This window comes from Diospyros lotus, chromosome 1, assembly GCF_014633365.1.
Source record: "Diospyros lotus cultivar Yz01 chromosome 1, ASM1463336v1, whole genome shotgun sequence".
NCBI classification, from domain to species: Eukaryota; Viridiplantae; Streptophyta; class Magnoliopsida; order Ericales; family Ebenaceae; genus Diospyros; species Diospyros lotus.
The window spans coordinates 46715446-46737984 of record NC_068338.1 but is presented as its reverse complement, the minus strand read 5'-3'; the positions used below and the strand labels follow the sequence as shown (position 1 = coordinate 46737984).

The window sequence follows — 22539 nt, the reverse complement described above, 5'->3', positions numbered from 1 at the left end:
TTTTTAGAAATAAATCACATGACTTTTTGTATTTAACTTTCAAGATAAATTAAATCCATGGTATAGTGAATATAACTTTCAAATCGCGTTATTAAAAATAAGGATATAGAAATGTTTTAGAATTGATAGGCTTTCCTTCTTAGTTGCTATCTTCACTTTTGTTGAAAGATGTGGGAAAGAGCCCACAGGGAATAAAGAGGCCAACCCCTGAGATTCCCGTAAACTTTTTAATTCCGGAACTTACTCACATATATATATATATATATATATATTTCTTTTAATTCCTTATGGTTTTGGGCTGTCAAGTGTCACGGGATATACTTTATTACAACAAATAGAATATGGTGGGAATTGATTAACAGCCCTAAAATTACGCAATCGTCCTTGGACTTGCCTTCCTCACTGCTTTGAATGTTATCACGCTCTTCTCATATTCTAGGAAATTTCCAATGTCATTATCTAAGAGGACCCCTAGCTTTTTGGGCAATTCATAAAATAAAATAAAGTTTTTACTAATAAAAAACCCAATATATATATATATATATACAAAGTGTAGTTTTATTTTAATCTCAAAGACGATATTTTTTTTATTTTTTTTTCAAATTTTTGTGCTGATTATTTGTAAGTTTTTAAGAAAAAAAATAGTAGCCAAAAATTATATATATATATATATAAAGGATCTCAAGGGAACCTAATTGTTAGCATAGTCCCTCCATTTTCGGGCTCGAAATCCTACAAATGGCCCTACCATTAGTCACCTTAATCCATTCATATCTTTTATTATTTTTAATATTAATAGCATATCTTAACTAATGTTAAAGATACAATTAGATAAAGTTCTCACAGGGAAATGTTAGAACCTATCTTAGTTAATTGTGACAGTTGGTTGTGAATTTCTATTTATGATTAGTTTCAAACCCAAATAAGGGAGAAGGGCTGATTAGATGTTTGATAATTAGTCAAAATTTACCAATTCAATTATTAAAACTAACAAAATGAGGGGAAAAAATAAATAAATTGGGCTGATTTATTCAAATTATTTCACTTTGAATTTTTTGCATAATGATGTGTCTTGAGAAAAAAATATTTAACGAAAATAATTAACAAATTAGAAAGGCGGATTAACCCAAAAAAGTCAATTCAAGCCTCGAAGTCGGTGGCAGAGAATGATTGGGCAAATGGTTGTAGTAAAGGCGATAAGGGTGCGATGGCTGTAGTGAATGGCTGATATATTAAAAAATTGTTGCTTCTCCAAACAAGTGGATAATAAGAAGATTGTTGAGAATTTTGAGATGTTTAAGGGGTCACCCGCAAATGACTTGCCCTAAACACAAATGATTGATTAAAAAATTTGACAACACTCGTATGCAAAAGATTGCCTCATCAAGACCAAATGACTAGGGTGCAACGACGCAATCTTCCTCGAAGAAAAGTCCAGTCCACTTAAAGGATTGAAGAACGAAGATGTAGTCCTCTTCAATGAAAAGTCATGTGATAGAATTAGTCTACCCAAAAGACTGGGAAGCCACATTGCATAGCATCCCTACTCCATCTCAGTCTCACATATATCACCACCTCAAAGCAATCCTATGATCTATTTTGGGACTAAAAGTCAAGTGACGCTCAGCCTAAACTCTATTTTTCTCTAATGGTTTAACTCTAAGAGCTCCTCACTAAAAGCCCACAAGGGTAATTTAGCTGGAGTTAACTAAATTTGAATTCTACATGGTGGACAAGTTCGAGACCAATAACAGGCAAATGACCAAGCATAGTCTCTTAACTCTAGCCTTAATCAACAAGTTCATTGCGAGCCCAGCTTCTCCTATGCTCAAGATAAGGAATCAGAGACGAATGATTTTATTCGAGATGATCGACTTTTATATAATGGTTCTTCTATAAAACCAAGGTCTAAGGAAAGCACAACTAAATTGCAAAAGATTATATCGAAGCATGGAATGTGCAAGAATGACCTTAAGCTTATTATCCAAAAAAATGAATAGCAAAAGCATAAAAATGATCCAAAAATTGAAGTGCAAAAGTGTGAGAACAGTTCAAAAATTAATGCGTAAAAGCATAAGAATGGGTTAAAGTGTATAACAAGCAAGAACAACCCTAAAATTTAAAACACAAGAAGTAGAAACAAAGGTAAGTCATAACATAGCTTGTTATTCTCTCTGAGATAACTTGAATAAAAGAGCAGGGAACAATTGTTGGGTATTGAGAAAAAATATCTAAAGAAAATAATTAACAAATTAGAAATGTGGATCAACCTGAAAAAGTTAGCCCAAGCCTAAAAGCCAACAGATGTGAACGATCGTGGCAGATGGTTGCAATAGAGACGACTAGGTCGTGCGACGGTTGCAGTGGATGGCTGCAATGGAGACGATCGCCATTAAGGGCTACGGCGAGGCGACAATGATAGCCCCCGCAATCAATCATGGGAGACGACAAAGGTTTATTAAGAGAGATGGCTCTCCGAAGAGATCTCCCGTTGCCAACGGCCACTATAGGCCGGTTACAACCTAAGAATCGATCCCAATGGGGGGCAATCCCAACCTAAAGAGGCAGGCTCATCACCAATTTTTTTTTTTTTTTTTTCTGAAGACTAAGGGGTCTTACACAATGCCCAAACTAGATAACTTTGATATTGAAAGTCCTTCTGAAAGGATAAACATTATCAATAAGGGATAAACGCATTCTTTAAGAATCATAATCATTGAGGACTTAGAATTATTCTATACCCCTCTATAAATAAACATACCCTTATTTTAGAAAAGACACGTCTCTATTACTGGTGTAAATATTACTCTTGAGTTTTCAACATTTAGAGTATTTAACTGAAGTATCAAAGTGTTTACACAAAAATTTCTTTGCACCCTCTGACCATTTCTTTTCTCATAGGGTTAAGTGATTTGACAATAATGTTTCTAGTCAAAAAAATTTATTATTATATCTTGATAAAAACACATATTAATATTAAACTTAACTAGTGGTGTGATTTATATTACATATGTGCAAGTAGAAATAATAAAGATTTCATCAAATAAAGACTCATCAGATGGTGTTTGGTTGTTTTAGTTTAGTTTTTTAAGTAAAATAAAAATAAAAATGAGTGTTAATATATTGATAATGTTGTTTTAAAATTTATTTTAATTGAGAGATTTTGAGTTCAAATTATGTCGAAAGAGTGAATTTTATTTTTAATAAAATATATTAGGAATTTTATAAAAATTACTTTATTAGCGGGTTTCAATTGAAAATATATGCTATTTTAATTATTATAAGATATGAGCCTAAGCACCAAACTCGTCGAATTGATATAACTAAATAAATCAAAGTGACGTAAAAAATCAAACAGAATCGAATGGACCAAACAGGCCGAAAAAAATTAAGTTAAGTTGGTTATCTAAGTAGACCAAAATTTTAAAATATACTTATTTTTCTATTTTAACTTGATCAAACTAAATGTAAACCTATTTACTCAATAATAATTTAAAATATCAACAATTCTAAGTAAGAAAAGAAAGTATAAATAAATTATATTATAACATTTAATACAAAATTATTTATACACAATAACTTGAAACAGTATCTATATAGAATGATTATGTCAACACTTAAAAACAGAAAATAACAAAGAAAGCAAAACCGTTTTTGTTCAACTTCGATTGTCACAAAAAATATAATCTATCCTTTTAAATTTCATTATACTAAGCAGCCAAATAACATATGACATTCCATGGAACTGAATCATAACAAAGTTTGTTATCTAATATGATTACACAACCCTTTAGGTGCAACATTCAACCAACAACAAATAATTTAAAAAATAAACAACGAGCATACAAGTGCAGATCGATTTGATTACGGTTATATTCGATTATTTTGATTTATATGATAATATTTTAAAATTTTTAATCGATTAAATTGTTTTAATTTTTTTTATAATATAATCAAATTAAACTAAATTAATTAAATTACTTAAAAAATTAACCGAATTAAACCATTCTATAAAATGAACTGAATGCTTAACCCCAAATGAGATGATGATAATTATATAATATGAGGAAATTTAAAAAAATATAATAATAATAAGACGATGTCCGTTGGTGAGTAGGGGTCGGCACGTGGAGTGGGCTACGACGATGGGCCGAGTTTGGGATGGGACGGAACTTTTTCCAAGTTTCAACCGCCGGTCAGTTAGTGGGCGACGTGGAACGAGTCTGACCAATAACCACGCGACACGCGTAAGCCAGCCATCCAGCCAAGTTGGTACTTGATTTTCGGCGCAAACACTGAAAAAGTCAAAAAGTAAGGCTCACCCGTGTCTCGTGTGCGGCGTGGCATCGCTTCTCTTTTGACCCGTCGCCGGAACCGGCTATGTCCGGTCGTCCGTCCGGCGTAGACGTCTTCTTCGTAAATCAAATTTTGATAAAAATATTACATAAATTGTTAAAAGAAAATGACAAGCAATCGCTTGCACAAAAGTAAACAAATGGATTGGACATAAATTGGAAAAAGAAAAACACTTACAGGAAAAGAAAATGGGCTTTTTATGTTAGTCGCAATAATAATAATAGTCATAATTTAAACCCCATTCAATTCAATATTATTATTTTAATAAAAATTAATAGAACAAGGCGGGCTGCAATTAAGTTGGAAAAAACTTGAATCAAATCAAATTGACCCGCTTAGAAGAAAAATCAAACTGACCCACTAATGCTATGCGAATCAAATTATATAGAATTGGTACATCTCATGATAAAATATCTCACTGATCTTTTACAAGGACCATATATAGTTGGATCAATGAACCAATTGAATTAGTGAAGTATTTGTCTTTATTTTTATTTTACTATTAGAAAGCATAATAATAAATTGAGATATTTGAAATGAGTTAACCATTTGAATATCATTTATTATTTTATTAACATGTGGACTTTATATAATAATTTTATTCAATATATATATATATATTTTTATATGATACAAATATATTTTTGGATTCTACCTCAATTCAACCATTGAAATGTAAACCTCTGCCGATTCCATTTCAATTTCAATGCCCAAATTCAATTTTTTAAGATTAGACTAGTAATATTATTATTAATAATATTGGATTATTATCGAGTTTAGGCCAGACCAAAAAACCACCCCTATAGCTCTAGTATTATTCGATCACAAAATCAGTGCAACAAACAAAGTGAGTGTTGAGGGGGTACAGTACAGTACCTGAAAATAGCAAAAACAGAAGATAGAAATTAAATGAGACAAGTCACGGGTACTGCATGCGGCTGGGGCGTCTTGCTAGTGTAGTAGTGTGAAGACAAGGGAATGAAATAAGATGCAACTAATAATATCTCCCCCCACCCCCACCCTACCCTTTCTAAATACACTGAATCTCTCAATTCTCATCTCACCTTCTTAAAAAGCAATTTGGATATTATACCCAAATTAAATTGACTTCTCATTCCATTCCACTTTTTTCTTTTAATAAAAAAAATTTAATAATTTTCCATCTGATTTAGAGAAGTAAGGTCATTTTGAAATTTTTTAAAAAAAAGGGTATCTAAAGAATCTATTCTTTTGGGTGCCTTTTCTGCCTCAGCTGATGCTTCCATTCCCCACCCCAACCCGCAGAGTGGGTCCCCACAAAAAGATAAGGGAAAGGTTTTGTCCAATCCAATTTCGGGAAAAAATATATATATATATATATTTAATTAAACTGGTTTTTGTTTTATTTTTATTTAATGAATTGTCTAAATAAATAAATCTCACATTCATAACAGAGTACCAAAATCGTAAAAAAAAAAAAAAGAGAATTAAATATCGTATAAAAATATATTTTGGTTTTATATTAAACTTTAATCTTACAAAACGATAACTTAACAGTAATCAAGTCAAGTATTTTATCCGTTAAAAAAAAAAAAAAACTCGTGACAATATTATTATTAGTCATTTATATATAATAATGACGTGAATAACGAAACGTTAAATTAACCGAAATGCGGTGTCAAGTAGGGACCCACATGAATGGAATTTGCACTCCCCGGCAGGTAGAGCAGAAAAGCCTAATAAAAGGTTGCGGAAGGAAGGAAGGGGAAGGTGGGTGGGTGGGGCTTCCAAGAAAAAGTTAAGTGTAAATCTTTTGATTGGCAATTAGAAATTAATTGGAGAAATATATAAGTTAAAACAACTGCCTGCAAAATTACCATACCAGTTGGAACTTGGGGCGGAGGGAGGGGGACCATTCATTATTCATTCTAACTCTCAACCTCACCCTTCAATTTTCAAACCACCCCTCTCCCCTTCATACATAAATGAAAAACTATATTAATTAATATTATCATAAAACAATGATATGTTGTCTGCGTCGGACTAACATTAAAGTAGATGTGTGAGTTTTTTTTAATAAATTCACGTCTCCTTCTCTCTCTTAATTTGTTTACGCTGAACAAATATAATATTATTTGACATAAATAATATAATAAAATTATAAATGTGTTCAATTTACTTGTAACCCTTAATTTCAAATCCTTTTTAACATCTTATTCTATTCATATATTACTCACTTTCCAACTTTTCTCAATATTCATTTCTTACTTTTTAGAATGGTTGTACCAATATATAGATATATAATAAAAATAATACACTTATTTACGGGAATGCCATCAATTCAAAGTCAAAATCAAAACTCCAGCTTAGCTCAACCTAATTCTAAACTTAGAATTTGAGAATCATTTACTGTAAGCACCCGCCCTGATATTTCAATCGCCTGGTTTATTCAAACAAAAACACTTACAGAAGGAAAAAAGAAATAGACATAAGATAAAAATATTTTGGCATACGTACATACAAAAAATACAATAATGGAAGCAAAACAATATACATGCACGCCCACAAGTACCCCGCTGGAACAACGGTCAAGGAATATATAAAAATATACAAACACATGTGTTAACAAATAAAAGATACCAGGAACAACCAAACACAGTCAAAAATGAGAGTCAAAACTCCTAACAAAACATCAGAGAAGATGGGGGCAGCTAACTATACACCCTACCGACACGGCCGGCTGCTAGATGGCGCGGTCCTCGTCCTCGACTTTTGTTTTACCCTTACCTGGAACGATGGAAAGCAAGGTGAGTCGCAAGACTCAACAAATTTATATGAAAATGAAGGCTGTAAATGAAACAGAAGAGGAGATCACCCCAAATATAAACCCACATGTACACACAAGCCATGTGACTTAACAACGCAACAGTGCCGCATAATAAAAACACATACCGGTCCTTGGAGCCCACATAAGATACCTGACACCCAAGTCCCATACCAATCTGCCGCTGCCCTGAAAGGCAACATAGATCTCCAACAAACCTGTGCGCATTGTCCCGGGTCAGTACTCCCGTCACCCGTATCCTTGTCGGTACTCTCGACAACCGAGCCATAGGCTCCCTCGGAACGGTACTCTCGTCCGAGAACTAAATACTACCAGTAACCATGCAATACATATAAAATGCAATGGCGTAATGAGCATCAACGTGATTCAAGGCGCCCATACATCCAGGCATCAGGCCATGCTTCGCCCATATAGTAAATCACACGCGATGCATATGCTCGTGCTGGATGCAACCTGACCAAGCTAGAATGTCCGTGACCAAGCATAACCAAAACATGATAAATCCCAACATGCAGCCCGTACCCATGTGCATACCAAACCATGCCACAAGAATAAAATGATACCAAATCATGTTATAATCACGTAACGGCAGAATCAGTCAACAGTGCTTGGCACTGGTCAACGGTCAGTGGATAGGAGAGACCAGCCAACGGCCTAAGATAGACCGTACGACAATCACTTTGTCACCGAACAACCAATCCTTGCCCTCACTGCCCAACCGCTCTAACCAATAAACAATCAAAAATCCAATAATAGTACCCGACAGCTAAGAACCTAGCCTCGGGTGAGTACGACATCATTCCCATAGGCTTGGGGGTGGCACAAACCTCCGTAGGCAACCAACGAATAAAACCCTCGAGACCAGTTTAATAAATTAAATTTTAAAACACACTGTTTTAAATTCCATAATTTATTAACAACCGAAATCAACAAAGGAAGGTCAAATAAATTGACATTGAAAGAATTGACAACGAGAGTATAAAGAACTTGCCTTTCCGAAGATAGCCTTAGGCTCGATTTGACCAAACGCGGTCAAAGTTATACAAACTGTAATATCCCAATTATTCTCAAAATTAATAAAATTGGACCCTAAACAAAATTATGACCGCACAAAATATTAATTACTAGCTTAGGTACATACCTGGTAAATAAAATCTTGAATTAAATTACGTTTAATCCGAATTTGAAGCCTAAATCTCTCAAATTTTCTCGCGCACGCTACTGTTTTTTTTCTGTAATTTTTTCTTACTGTTTGCTTGCACAAAACATGCCCGAAATCGGGCTTTAAATATGGCCAAAAGGAGCAAGGGAGGGGGCGCCACGTGGCAGCGCGCGGCCAGCCGCTGGAGAGGCCACCGCCTCTATCAAAACGACATCGTTTCGGACGTCTAGTGGCTGAATTAATTCAGCCAAAAAAATTCCTCCCTCGCGCGCAGCCTCCGCGATTCGAAGCCGAGACCTCACCCATGCCTGCCTCGCGTGTGACCGCTCGCGCCCGCACGCCTTCTCAACCTATATAGAACTTAGGTTATATTTAAAGTGACTTTTTGGCCTTTTCGCAATTCGCACTAGTCACCCCTAACTTCCATAAATCACACTCTCACCCCCTATAATAATTACAGTAACACCCGGAACTTCCAAAAATCACACAACTTGATTTATTTTAATTTTTCTCTAATTCCAGAAATTCCTAAAATAACAAAATTAATTATCTTAATTTCTTATTTCCTTGAAATCACATAATTTAATTTTATTTAATCACAACAAATTATTTTAATATTTATTTTAAATTAAATTATCCCAAAATTAATTTAAATCACCATTAACGGGGCGTTACATTTACTTATTAGTATAAAGAATTTGAAAAAACACTCATTATTTGATAATTAGAAGCCACAGATGAAACTATAAACAAATTATAATTCATGAATGAATGAACTTACAGATTGAGCACTTAAATGGAAGTTTTCTTTGGCTTAAATGTGCTCGATTGGTTTTCATTTAAGGGATGAAAAGGCCAAGAAGACAATTCCAATAACAATAACTACTTAATAGATGTTATTGGATCTCATAAATGTCATTTAGTGCAATTGAATTATGTGATTCTCTTTAACAAATTGTTGGTGGACACTAAAAGATTTAAATAATATAAAAAAATTCACGTACTTTGATTACTTGCTCTCTCTCTCTCTCTCTCTCTCTCTCAAAGTCTCAAGTGGGCAAACCAACGTAATTTTCTATTAGAATAGAAAGTTATATTTTGGATGGAAAGGAAAAACCTAATTTTAAAGTTTTTTTAGTGAATTTTTTTATTAAAATAGTATTTGTTAATCAAGATATAAATCGTAAAAAATGAGATATAAAAATTATTTTAAATAAAAGTGTTTTTCATTATATTTGTTAAATTTATTTAATAACTTTTAAAAAAGAAGTCATATAACTTTTTATTTGAATTTTTCTAGATAAATTTATCTCTCATCCTCTGAATAAATTTATCTTAACATTTATAGATAAAAAGAAATGATGTATGTGTCATGCCGTACATTTTAAAAATTTTAACAAATAAAATGATAAAAATATTAAAATATTTCTCAGACTTATCTTAATCATTTCATATTTTGGTTTAAAAAGTATTACAACTTTATTTTACTCATTTTAACAAATACTATCTAAGTGGACTGATAACTTGCAAATTTTTTACACCTTTTCGTATTACACATAAATAAATATTGAAATTTATTTAATATCATAAAACTAAATGAATATCTTTTAGTGAATTTTATATGTCTGGTCAAATTATTTTTTACAATTCCAAATTTTAATTAGTGATAACTCACAGTATCAAGAAAATATTAACAAGTCGCAACTTATATAGCCTCGTAAATATAGTAGTTAATTAGACAAAATTTATTAAAAGCAAACAATGTCCCATAAAAATCCAACCTTACCCATTTTACCAAGAATCGGGTGAAGGATTTAAGGTTTCATCAAATTACTTGCATGAATTGTTAAACATTCCCAGCCTTATTCCAACATATTTATGTGTTGTGGCTCATTGTCATTGGTAATGTGGCCAACCTCTCACCTCCTTTATGGCAACTTTTCCAAGTTGGTGAGAATTTGTGTATATGTACATATAAAGTTATTATTATTTTTTTGGATCGACAATGAAAAGTTAGGTTATCCCATTAGGAATTAGGGTAGGAGTTCAAATTACATAGGTAACCTCCAATTATTAAAATGGTTACAATTGACATTTTTAAAGGGCCTTTGTAAAAAGGTTTATCAAATTCAATACAACCATCTTATTTACCTAAATATGAGCTTAATTCTTATGTTAAAAGATTTCTAGGCATGTGATTCGTGTTATACACAGGAAAATAAAAATAATAAAAGATTTCAAATGAAAACTTGTGTATTTGAGAGTTTTAGTTTAATTTTTATTTTATTAAATAAAAATAAATGTTACTGTAGTGATAATATAATGTTTTCAAATTTATTTTTTATTTTTATAAATAAAATATATAGAGAATATTTTGAAAAATCGCTTTATGGGCAAAGCTTTATTCTACCCTGCTTTTAGTTCTAAATTTTTTTATGGGTCTATGCTAAAATAAATGTATTTATTATAATAAAAGCAACTAATATAAAAATGCTTAGGTCTAAAAATAATGTATAATAAACATGGGTTGTCTTGTTTGTAAAAATAAATATATTTAATAATTCTTAACCATTGCTATTAATACAGCAATCAACATTAAATTGTTTAAATAATTATATAATAGATAATGATTTGTTTATGACAAAGAGCCACTAGTCTGTGCCTTTTTGGTGTGCATTGGATTAGACAGTTTGTGCGTGTGGAGACGCAAAAGTTATTTAAATACCCAATTATGTTGGTACAAAAGGTGAAATAGCTTACCCCGAATGCCTCACATCCGACCCGATAGGACGTGAGGGGAGGTTACTTATGGTGATCCAGCCGGATGCAGTGGCTAGACCCAAACTCACCGCACATAAAGAGCCCTCTCACTTTGAAGAGATGTACTCTACACTGCCACTTACGAAAAATACCCAATTATGTTACTTATGAATTGACATGTTGTAGTTTATGTCATATTAATATATATGGTACGTAAATTTATAAATATTATAATTAATTATTTAAATAGTATTTATAAAATATTATTTTAATATTAATAGACAATGTCACAAAAAAATCAATAATTTTTTTGTGTCTTGTACACACTCATTAAAATTAAATAAAGATTAAAAGATTCTTATCTTTCAGAAATTTGCTTAAAAAATAAAATAGATAATAGTTGACCTAACAAAATATATAAAAAAAAATAAAATAATTGGAAACAATAAACATTCGATCTATCCATCGACCGTCGGCGTTGGGAGTTGAAACCGAATCGAGGCCGTTGATCTGGACAGGCAGGTGGCTTCCGTTACCTGTCGAGCTTTCCAACCCCATGAGATTCAGATCTCATTCGGAAGCGTGGATTTCGTGTGGAGCGTGAGAGGCGCGCGTGGGGATGCGGCTGCCTTATCTTGGGGGAATGGAATCCAACACAGAGAACTATCCCTTCCCGGTTGGCTTATTTAAAACAACGTAACCAAACGGCAGGCCCCGCCTGGGCACGCCCAAATGACCGTTTTGCACCCCCCCCACCGCCCGCCGAGTCGCCCACGAGTTCGGGCCGAGTCCTTTTCTGGTGGTGGCTGCTGGCTGCGGGCGGGTGGCCTCCACCAACTTCGATTTCGAGACGTCTTTTTATGCGTCAACTGGAAGCCTGACCTGAGCGGTGCCGGTATTTAATTGCTTATGTTGAATTTTTTAGCCATATAAATTGCTTAATATTTTAATGAAACATTGAATGATTTATCCAAAATGTATGTACATAATGCATATTATTCTTAATTTTTAAATATTTTATCAATAAAGTATTTGAGTCTAAAAATAATACATAATGCATATTATTCTTAATTTTTAAATATTTTATCAATAAAGTATTTGAGTCTAAAAATAATACACTAGCGTTTGTTAAAATGAGAAAATAAAATTTAAATATTTTTTAGATTAAAATAAAGTTAAAAAAAATTTAAAATTTTGATCAAATTATTTTTATTAAATTTTTTAAAATGCATGAAAGTCACGTTACCCATAAGCTTGCCAGCTGCTACATTTGGAGTGCCTTTTTTTTTTTTTTTTTTTCTCCTCTAAATATGATTATTGACTGAAAATATCATTTTGTATTAAAAAATAATTATAGAAGACTGAAAGCGTGTGGTGTGGGTGTGTGTGAAATGCATTAGCCAAAGAAAGAAGCGGCTTTAATTGAAGTGGGAATCATGAGATGTAGTGAAATGACAAATATGGGCTTGGCAGGTGGATACAATTAGCATTAGGTTAGTTAAAACTTAGGTGGAGTGTTGGGTACAAAGAAGTATCTTGTGATTGTACAAGAAGGAAGGAGTTAGGTAAACCTGGAATTTAGTAGTAGGAGCTTTTCCAATGAAAAATCAAAACAACAAAAGAAAAAGAAAAATATATATATATATATATATGTATATGTTGTAAAGACATAAGAGACGGTGGTGGAGGAGGAGGTTGGGTTGGACAATGGGGACGCGTGCCTTCTCTTTGCCCGTACACCTTAGACGGGTCTTTGAGAGTTTTGGGATACCATTAATATCCACAGCAAATAGGAGGACATGAAAATGTGATACCATTATATTATTACGCTATGTCATATTGTAACTAGCCAACACGCATAAATTACCAAATATCGTTATCGCATCGAAATCTTTTTGACACGCACACACGCTGAACAGCACAGCACAGCACAGCACTGGCTGGGCTTTACCTTCAACTTAAAACCTAATCCCAACCCATGGCGGGGGGGACTAAAGTTGCTACGGTCTTTTCTTTAAGTTCAATAATCAATATATTCATTCACAAGCAGACCAATTCAAAAACTATGGGACCCAAATTCCATTTACATTCATTCCACAAACTATGCTTATCTCTTTGTTTTTTTTTGCTTTTTTTCTTTTTTCCTATTTTCTAATTTAACAAATTACGTGCATAGACAACAATATATTTTCATGCTTTTTACAACAGTACTGAAGTAGTAGTAGTAGTAGTAGTAATTGAGATAAAGACAAACATTTCCGTCACACACACACACACACACACATGGCTCTCTCTGGTGCTCCTTACTTTACAAATAATCATTCCATATTGTTCCATAGTTCGTGTCATTCAATACAAATTGATTAATTTATTTTACCACTTCTTTTAAAACACACGAATTAAATTTCCTTCATTTTAATTGTTACAGAAGAAAGAAACACGATAATGCTACTTTCTAACTCTGTAAAAATAAAATAAAAGGATAATTAAGTCAAGGCATGTGAATATATAATAATATAATAATCCCTGATCAGACAGACTCAACCCATATTGTAATTTTAAGGAAAATGAAGGGCACAATTCTGACGTGACCAAGAAGGGGCAACAACATTCGGCAGCGTTGAAACTGCTGAAGATCCCGAAATTTAATTTGATTCGGTCATTTTTTTACACAGTGTAAAACGGAAGGAAAGGAAGCTTGAAGCTCCAGTCTCCACCCTCCCTTAGTCTTATATATGTATCAATACGTATTGTTTTTTCTTTAATATTTAATGGTCGCGCCTTCGCCAACGCAGCCAACCCCAACTTCCCCATTCAGACCACCATTTGTCAGTGCTCCACCGACACGTGTGCGTGCAATCCAAGCAAATCCACCGGTTATGCCTATTTCAATCCTAACTAACGTCCTCTCATCGTCTTTAAACGTAAATATAAAATAAATTTATAATATTCACTGATATTGATTTTTGTATAACGACGTCATAAATAAATATATTATTATGCAACATAAAAATATGTCTTCTTCTTATATTATATTTTTTATATGTCCTAATATTATACAAGCTTAAGGAATTAAAAAAAAAAAAGTAATTTTACGAATCAACATGTACTTTATAATGTAAATAAATACGTGACATTTAAGGGAATTAAAATATCAACTCACAGTTGCATTGAATATTTTGCCCCTGGTGGAGCTGCCCGATTCGAATTTTGCCAAACCAGCGGTCCGCCGATTAACCGTCACCGGGCTGTCGCATTTGATTCTCTCACCCAGCCCTCGCCTGTCTGACACGTGTCCGGCGGGGCTGTTGCTGCGATCTGTCGTGTACTGTCAGGTGAGCAATCCAGCGCAAAGATCATCTCATTTCCCTTGAGGCAAGTTGTAGTTCCCGACGGATCATAGCGCGTCTTCCCCACGCGCCGATAATTGGATTAACGTGGCTAGCACTTGCGTCCGGTGCGAGTGGACAGCGCGTCGTTGGAACTGCGGAGAGTTTATGTGGCTTCCGTGTCGGGTGTGTGTGCTACTTAACCAAGGAAAGACATCTGACCGTTTACGCGAAAAGATCAATCAGATTTGAGACGATCCCACGGCGGAGATATGGTCTTGCGGGAAAAGGCCCATCGCGGAGGAACGCTATTTCATCACGAAAACCTGCTGAGCGATGGCCAGTTGGAAACCTCTTTCTCTCTCTCTCTCTCTCTCTCGAAACGCTGTTATAATGACAAGTATCGAACCAATTGCTTCAGCCAACCAAATGTGTTGGTGTAGAAACCAAAGCTACTTCTAGTCTCTATCTCTCCCTCCCTCTCTCTCTCTCTCTCTCTCTCTCTTCCTCTTCCTCTTTGTCTCGGTTGCTTCTCCGGCGAGAATGTCGTCGGGGTTTTCCGGCGGAGCTCCCAACTTCTACAACGCCGGGAAGTCAGTGGCCATGAACAATCCGCAATTTCTAGGAGACCCGGCTTCTCAGATCGCCCATCGCCGGCTCGATTTGATTGGAAAACGATCGCTCGCAGAATTTCAAAACCAGCAGCAACAAGAACTCTCGCTTCACCAGCAGCAACAAGCCTTGGAGCTTTACCTTCGGAACGTGAAGGCTCGAACTTTCCAACAGGCTTCGCCGATTTCTCCGCTTTCGCCTGTGGATTTCTCCGCCTCCATTTCGCCGGACGCGCCGTCAATTTCCTCCGCATCCTCCGTCTCTTCCGCCCGGTACAGCGTCCCAATTCTGCAGCAACGGCGGCAGCAGCCAATCTTCGGAGTTTCGTATCAGAACCGGGCTGTGAAGCAAGAACAAGGGCAGGAATCGGACAAGAAGATGATGAATCGACTTCAGGAGCTCGAGAAACAGCTCCTCGACGACAACGATGAAGAAGAAACCGACGCTGTGTCCGCGGTTACCCACAGTGAGTGGTCCGAGACGATTCAGAGCCTCATCAGTCCCTCCCAGAAGCCCATTTCCCCTTCTCCGACGTCGTCTTCGTCGTCTTGCTCGTCATCGGCTTCTCCGCCGACTCTCTGTCCGAAGCAATCGATATCCGAGGCGGCGGCCGCTATATCCGACCGAAAGACGGAGGTTGCGGCGGAGATCCTCACGCGCCTGAGCCAGGCCGGCAACGTGAGAGGGACGTCTGAGCAGAGGTTGACGGCGTACATGGCAGGGGCGCTCCAGTCGCGCCTGAACCCCACAAGATACCCGCCGCCATTCGCGGAGCTTTACGGGGAAGAGCACACGGCTTCGACTCAGAAGCTGTACGAAGCGTCACCGTGCTTCAAGCTCGGATTGATGGCGGCTAACCTCGCAATCGTCGAAGCGACGTCTGAGGAGAAGCAGAGGCTCAACAAGCTTCACGTCGTGGACTTTGACATCGGCCACGGCAGCCATTACGTGCATTTGATCCGCCTTCTGTCGTCCAGGAAGGGCGAAGGCTCCCCCGCCTCCTTAAAGATCACGACTTTCGCCGAGTACGGTAGCGAGGAGAGGTTGAAGACGGTCGGAGACTGGCTCAAGGCGCTGGCGAACAAGGCCGGGGTTTCGTTGAATTTCAACGTGTTGTCGATGAAAATGACTGATCTGGGGCCGGACACATTGGGCGTGGAGCCGGAGGAATCTTTGGCCGTGAATTTCTCTTTCCGGCTGTTCAGGCTGCCGGACGAGAGCGTGACGACGGAGAATTTGCGGGACGAACTGCTCCGCCGCGTGAAGGGGCTGTCGCCGAGGGTGGTGACAGTGGTGGAGCAGGACCTGAACGTCAACACGGCGCCGTTCGGGGCGCGCGTGACGGAGGCGCGTGAGTATTTCGGCGCGCTGTTCGACTCGCTGGAGGCGACGATGCGGGACAACCCGGACCGGGTCCGGATCGAGGAGGGGCTGGGTCGGAAAGCGAGCAACATCGTTGCTTGTGAAGGGAGGGACCGCGTTGAAAGATGCGAAGTGTTCGGTAAGTGGCGGGCCCGGATGGGGATGGCCGGGTTCAACCCGAATCCGCTGAGCACCCAACTCGCTGACTCGGTCCGGACCGGCCTCAACTCGTTGACACGTGGCCACCCGGGATTCACCGTACGGGAAGAAACCGGAGGCATCTGCCTTGGCTGGATGGGACGAACGCTCACCGTCGTATCGGCTTGGCGTTAACTTGGAAAACCTGTAATTCTGAAACTGTTGACGCTTCCATTATTCTCCTCAAAAAAAAAGAAAAAAGAAAAAAAAAGAGCGGAGAGAGAGAGACGGGGGCCCACCGGACAAAACAAATAGACGGCGCGTTTGGACGAGAGACAGAAAGGCAGGGGGTAATTATGTAATTTGGGGAAGCGGGGTGGGATACCAATTTACTGTTGTATGAAGGGTGTGGAAGTAGGGTTTCTTGGCATATATTTGTCTGCTGACTTGTATGGATTGGGGTTCCAGTTCAATGGAATTGGAGGGCTCCACTCTTCTCAATAGATTATAATTTCCCGGTTTATGTTTGGAGTTTGTGTGTGGGGATTCCATTGGACTCTCCTTTTATTATTATTATTATTATTATTATTATTATTATTTTCAATAGGAAGAATTGGGTGTGTCACGCCCGGCTGTTGAGATTGGGTTCTTTTTTTTTTTTTCTAACGCTTGCTATTTTGTTCATTTGTCAATGGGCTTTGCGAAAAAGAGATCCATCATTCAGTTCGGGTTCCCCCATTTTCATATTCCTTTGTAAGTTTGGGATTTGGAAGGAAAACCGAAAGAGGGTAAATCATTTGATCTCTAAATGAACACATTTTTTTTCATTTAATTGAAGAAGAGGTTAGTTTGAACTATCTCAGAATACATCACCATTTCCATTTGGTTTCATATCATTTACATAGTTTTATTTTAATAAAAGAGAAGAAGATATTTTCAAAATTGGTATAATAATATTGAGGAGGAGGTGGAAGGGGGGGGGATGAGGACGAGGATGATGAGGATGGGGATGGGGATGTCACAACAAAATCATAAGAAGATAAGATGAAGCCACCCATCTCAACCTTCCAAAATACCCATCATATGAATGTGAAAACCCTGAAATTTTCATATTTTGTTGCTTCCTATTTCCATTCCATATAATAATTAGCTTATTTCACAGTCTTGAAGAAGGGGACCCTGCTACTGCTACTGCTGCTACTACTACAGTACTACTACTACAAGCATCGCTTTCCTTGGATTCTTTCAATGCGCTTTTACCCCACCACCCCTACAAAATACAGAAGCACCTCCGTTGTTTCCCCTCCTCCTATTTTATACATACATAATATCAGTAAAACTTAATAGAGTAATTATATATACCCTCTTTGTCACCCCAAGATTTTACCCAATTATAATGCACGTGCATCTTACTACGTTTTACAACTTTTATATTTATTATTATTATTTTATGAACCCAACTCTAACTAACAGTTACAGTGTGTTTGGCAAAAGGAGAGACTCAAATTATAATATCGAAACATGAAAATGCCATTTCATTTTAAGATTAAACATCCTTAATTATAGTTTTTGCATACTTGTATAATAGGATACTCCTATCTTTTCTAAAAATTGCAAGAACGAGAGAATGTTTTGCATTATTTGATATGTTTCCCCTTCTATAATCATTTTTTTCTTTCTTTCTTTCATTCCTAACTAGTATATTTGATTATGGAATCTCTCTCTTTCAGATAGATTTGAGTTGCCATATTGAGCTCATTGATGTAATTTTTGAATAGTAAAGATATTTTGTGTAAATTTGAATAGTTAGCGAATGCGTTTTTAATTTTTTTTTTTTTTTTTGTAATTTTTGTTAGTGCTTATAAATCTTATGATGATTGTATAGACAGTGACGAACTGTGAAAAATAAGGGAACAAAAGAATTGAATGCATGGTGTGAATGAAGGTAGCGAGGGACAAGGCCGCTGACAAAGTTGGAATACTTACTGCAATGGATGGGTAAATATGAATGCTCTCATAAAGGGAGTAGGAAAACCATATAAATGATGGGAGTAAAAGAAAGTGAATGAGAGATTGATAAAAGTGGAGCCAATTTAATGGCTTTCTTTCAAAGGCCCAAAACATGACCACCTCCTTCAATAATAAATAGATAGATCCCCCCCCCCATTGAATGGAGGGATTGGAAAAAGGCAAGCCAAAAGCCGGAGTGACCTTTAAAGCCAGTGACCATTGAATCTTTGGATGTTCTTTCCAACAATATCCAAAGATTGGCTCTCTTTGCCCAAGGTGGGCATGCAACATTGGGGGGCAAATAGGCCATCTCAAAACTCTCCTAACCCTAGGATGTAACCATGACAATCTAAATTAAGACTCAATTCCAATTTAATTAGATTTGATTTTTACTTTGAATTAAATTAGTTTTAAATCTAAAATTTTAAAATCACCCAAACCGATTAAAGTCTAGTTATAACAAATCAAATATTAATACATACTCGTACTCAAACTTAGAAAAGATAGAGATCATGTCTATTTCGTCGCAACAGAGAGAGAAAAATATGTTATTTTATTCGTATAAAATTTTTATTTTGATTATATTTCTTATATTTTTGTTCAATTGACATCATTATTATTTTATAAAATGAGAATACAATTAAGGTTTTCTTTGATATTTAAAAAAGTAATTTACCTAAATGTTTTTTTGTAAGTCATTTTTAATTTTTGAAATCAAAACTAACTTCCTGTAGTTTTAATGATGACAAATTGCACATATATACAAAAAAAAAAAAAAAATCTCACATATAAAACGAAAAATATGTTAGGATAAATTACGTAATTACCCCCTAAATTTTAGAATTTATATTCTATAATAAGTTGATTACTGCCCCTTTTTTCTCAATCACGATACCCACTAAAATGTCATTTCTAATAAAATTATCTTTAAGGAAAGCAAAAGTGGTGGCGTATAGTTATTTAAATTTAAAAATTATTTAATGTTAAAATTAACTTAAACTCCAAAATTAATAAAATAATTTTTAAATTTTATAATAAAGTATGCCCAGTTAATTTCTGTTAACAGAATTCAAGAAAAAAAGTAAAAAAGATTTAAGTTTTAATAAAAATTAAATTTTAATAACAGTGATAACAAAAAATAATGTAGAATGAACAGTTAATTAATTATGAAATGTGAAATTTAAGGATTAAGGATATGATTCATCCACAACCTTTCTGGTACTTAAGATTAATCATTAATCTAAGAGTGATTATGACAATTATCCGTAAGGTTGGACGCGGCCACAAACAACTATTGGGCCCTCAGTCTGGCCTTATTTGCAGGCTTCAAGTCTGTCTTTACTATCACTTTAGATCACTATAAAATTTTGGTCTAATCAAAATAATTAAATTGAGTTAATTGAAATTGTCAATTTGATTTAATTTTTTTTACTGAATGTTAAAACTACATCATTTTAATGATTATAAAATAATATTATTTTTTATTTATTGCATCCATTGAAGAAGAAAATAAAAAATAAAAAAGGTCAAAGAACTCAATGCTTGAACCCTGACCTTTCATCATTTGCCTCACCACCTTTGAGTCTTCGACCTTCCACTGCCTTTCCTTTCTTTGTTAGCTATCGATCTCGCCTTCGACCAATTGACCTTACTTGTTTTTGTTGTTCTACCTATTCTTTTGTTGCTGGCCTTCAACCAACGATCGTCGTCCTTATTCTCTTGTCGTTTTCAGCCAATCCTACCTTTTCTTTTGTCGTTGACCTTTAATCGACGAACATTGTCCTCATCTCTCGTTAACCCAAATGGAGAACCAACTCATCTGAGTCCTATTCGCCTTTGACCTTCCTTATGTTTTGCCTTTCCCTTCTCTAACTTGTGACTCGTGATCAATCTACCGATGACCCCACAAAAATGAGTTTTGTTATTTTTGCTTAGTATATTTTGATTGGGTTTTTTCAGTTTTATTGGCTTTCTCAGTTCTTTGATTTTTTTTTTGTGTGTGTCTATTCGATTGGTTAGATTTTTTTGATTTTCGGTTAGTTCAATTGTGCGATTTAATCAGTTGATTCGATTCGACTTTTTAGTCCATTTCTGTTTTTTCGATTATTGCATTTTGGTCAGTTCTCGATCGTTTGCACACCCTTAAGATCACATAAATTGCACTAAAATGGAAATAAGAAATGAATATGACACGAAACGAAAATAAAAAAAAAAATTTCAAGAAAATAAGAAGTAAAAACACATAAATAAAAAAATAAAAACTTTTTTTAAACATATTTTTAATATAAAAATTATAAGAAATAGTTATTTAATTAAAAAATAAATATAAATTTTATAATACATTTAAATAAATTTTGAAAAAATAAAAAATTTAGAGTTAGGAATACGATTTTTTCCATCTCTAATCTCATCTATATGAAAATGTGTTTTAATATTATAAAACAACCTCAAATTACTTCTCACAAAAGATAAAAAACATTTTTTATTTTATCTTTTTTAATATTTTAAAAATGTTGAAACGATGCACACAAAACATTTCCGTGCATCACAACAGATCACCAACAAAATGCTAAAGGTCTCCGAGTCGATCGGTCATTTCCAAAAAATGGTAAGGACTCGGAGAGAGTTCTCTTTTGCTTTCTGAGATTTGTGAGGATCATCTACTCGATGAATCTGCACTGCACGGTAAGTTTGGGATTCACTTTGAAACCGAATATTATCTAATTGTTTGAGTGAATTGGTTCATGCATTGTAGTCATTATTTTATTAGTAGTTTTAGCGTCTTCATTCTTCAATCACTTGTTGTTGGTCATGGTTGATCGGTTATTGCCTTATTCAGTTTTCAATTCGGAGAACACTATTTAATTTGTTACTCAATTGTCTAGGTTTTCGGAGTAAATTTTGTTTGTGTTATTTCCTGCCCAAAGGATTGCCGAATGGGGAGGTTTCGGGACGTCGAAGCTAGTTTCGGTGATCGGAATGAAGGGTGGCGACATTAGCAAAATACTCCGATGGAAAAAGATGTTTTGAGTTTGGTTTTGGTGAAGTAAGGTATTGAGTTGAAAAAGTGTCGATAGGCTGAAAAGAACATACCTTGCTCTTTGAGTAGGCTACCTCTATAAGAGGGAAGAAGAGGTTCCCTGACATGCGAGCAGTCCCTTGGGTTTGTTTGGTTGAGAATAAGTATGCCTGACTAATTTATATCATCTGATTTATAAATTTGATTCAATTTTAATTTAATTAATATGAAGTCGTTCATACCTTCAAAATCGTCTTTGGTCAAATCCGTTTGCCTTTTTTTTTTTTTTTTTTAATTATGTTAAAAATAAATTTTAATATGTTGGTGTACTGCAAGACCAAGTTTTAGATTATTAAATTATAATGTAGTTTTATAATCTTCTAATTGATAATATTAATTGGATTAGGTTAATTTAGATTTACTTAATGATTGATTTAATTTTAAGTCTAAATTTTTAAATGGTAACATAGCTTTTTAAGGGGCGTTTGGTACAAGAGAAATTTTAAGATTTCTGATAATGTTAGGTTGGGAATCTGTATTCCCATATTTGGTACAACTTTTTTATAAAAAGAATTATGGGAAGTAAGATTCTCGAGAATGATTTTTAAGCAACTTTCCAACAAAAAGATTTTCATGGGAGGTTGGGAATCCAAATTTCCCATGAACTTGGAAATGTTTTTAACAAATAAAAAGATTAAAACACCCCTTACCCTTTTATAATCCCATACAAATATATTATATATTAAATATGAAATTTATATTATAATATATTAATATTATTTATTATAAAATATTATACATATTAAAGTAGATATTCATACAAACATATATATTATTATGTATATATATTATATATACATACACATGCATATATATATACATAATGTGTAAAAAAATAAAAAAAATATTTTCTAAAGATATTGTGGGTCCTAATATTTTATATAGTAGAGGAAATTTATCATTTTTA

General features: G+C 34.9%; 1 protein-coding gene across 1 annotated transcript; it reads left to right on the top strand.

Annotated features, from left to right (window-relative positions):
* Positions 1-14763: 14763 nt before the first annotated feature.
* LOC127812551 (scarecrow-like protein 8) lies at positions 14764-17066 on the top strand. The gene has a single exon (XM_052352975.1). It carries the CDS (start codon positions 14975-14977, stop codon positions 16736-16738), a length of 1764 nt encoding a protein of 587 aa, XP_052208935.1. The 5' UTR covers positions 14764-14974; the 3' UTR covers positions 16739-17066.
* Positions 17067-22539: the final 5473 nt, after the last annotated feature.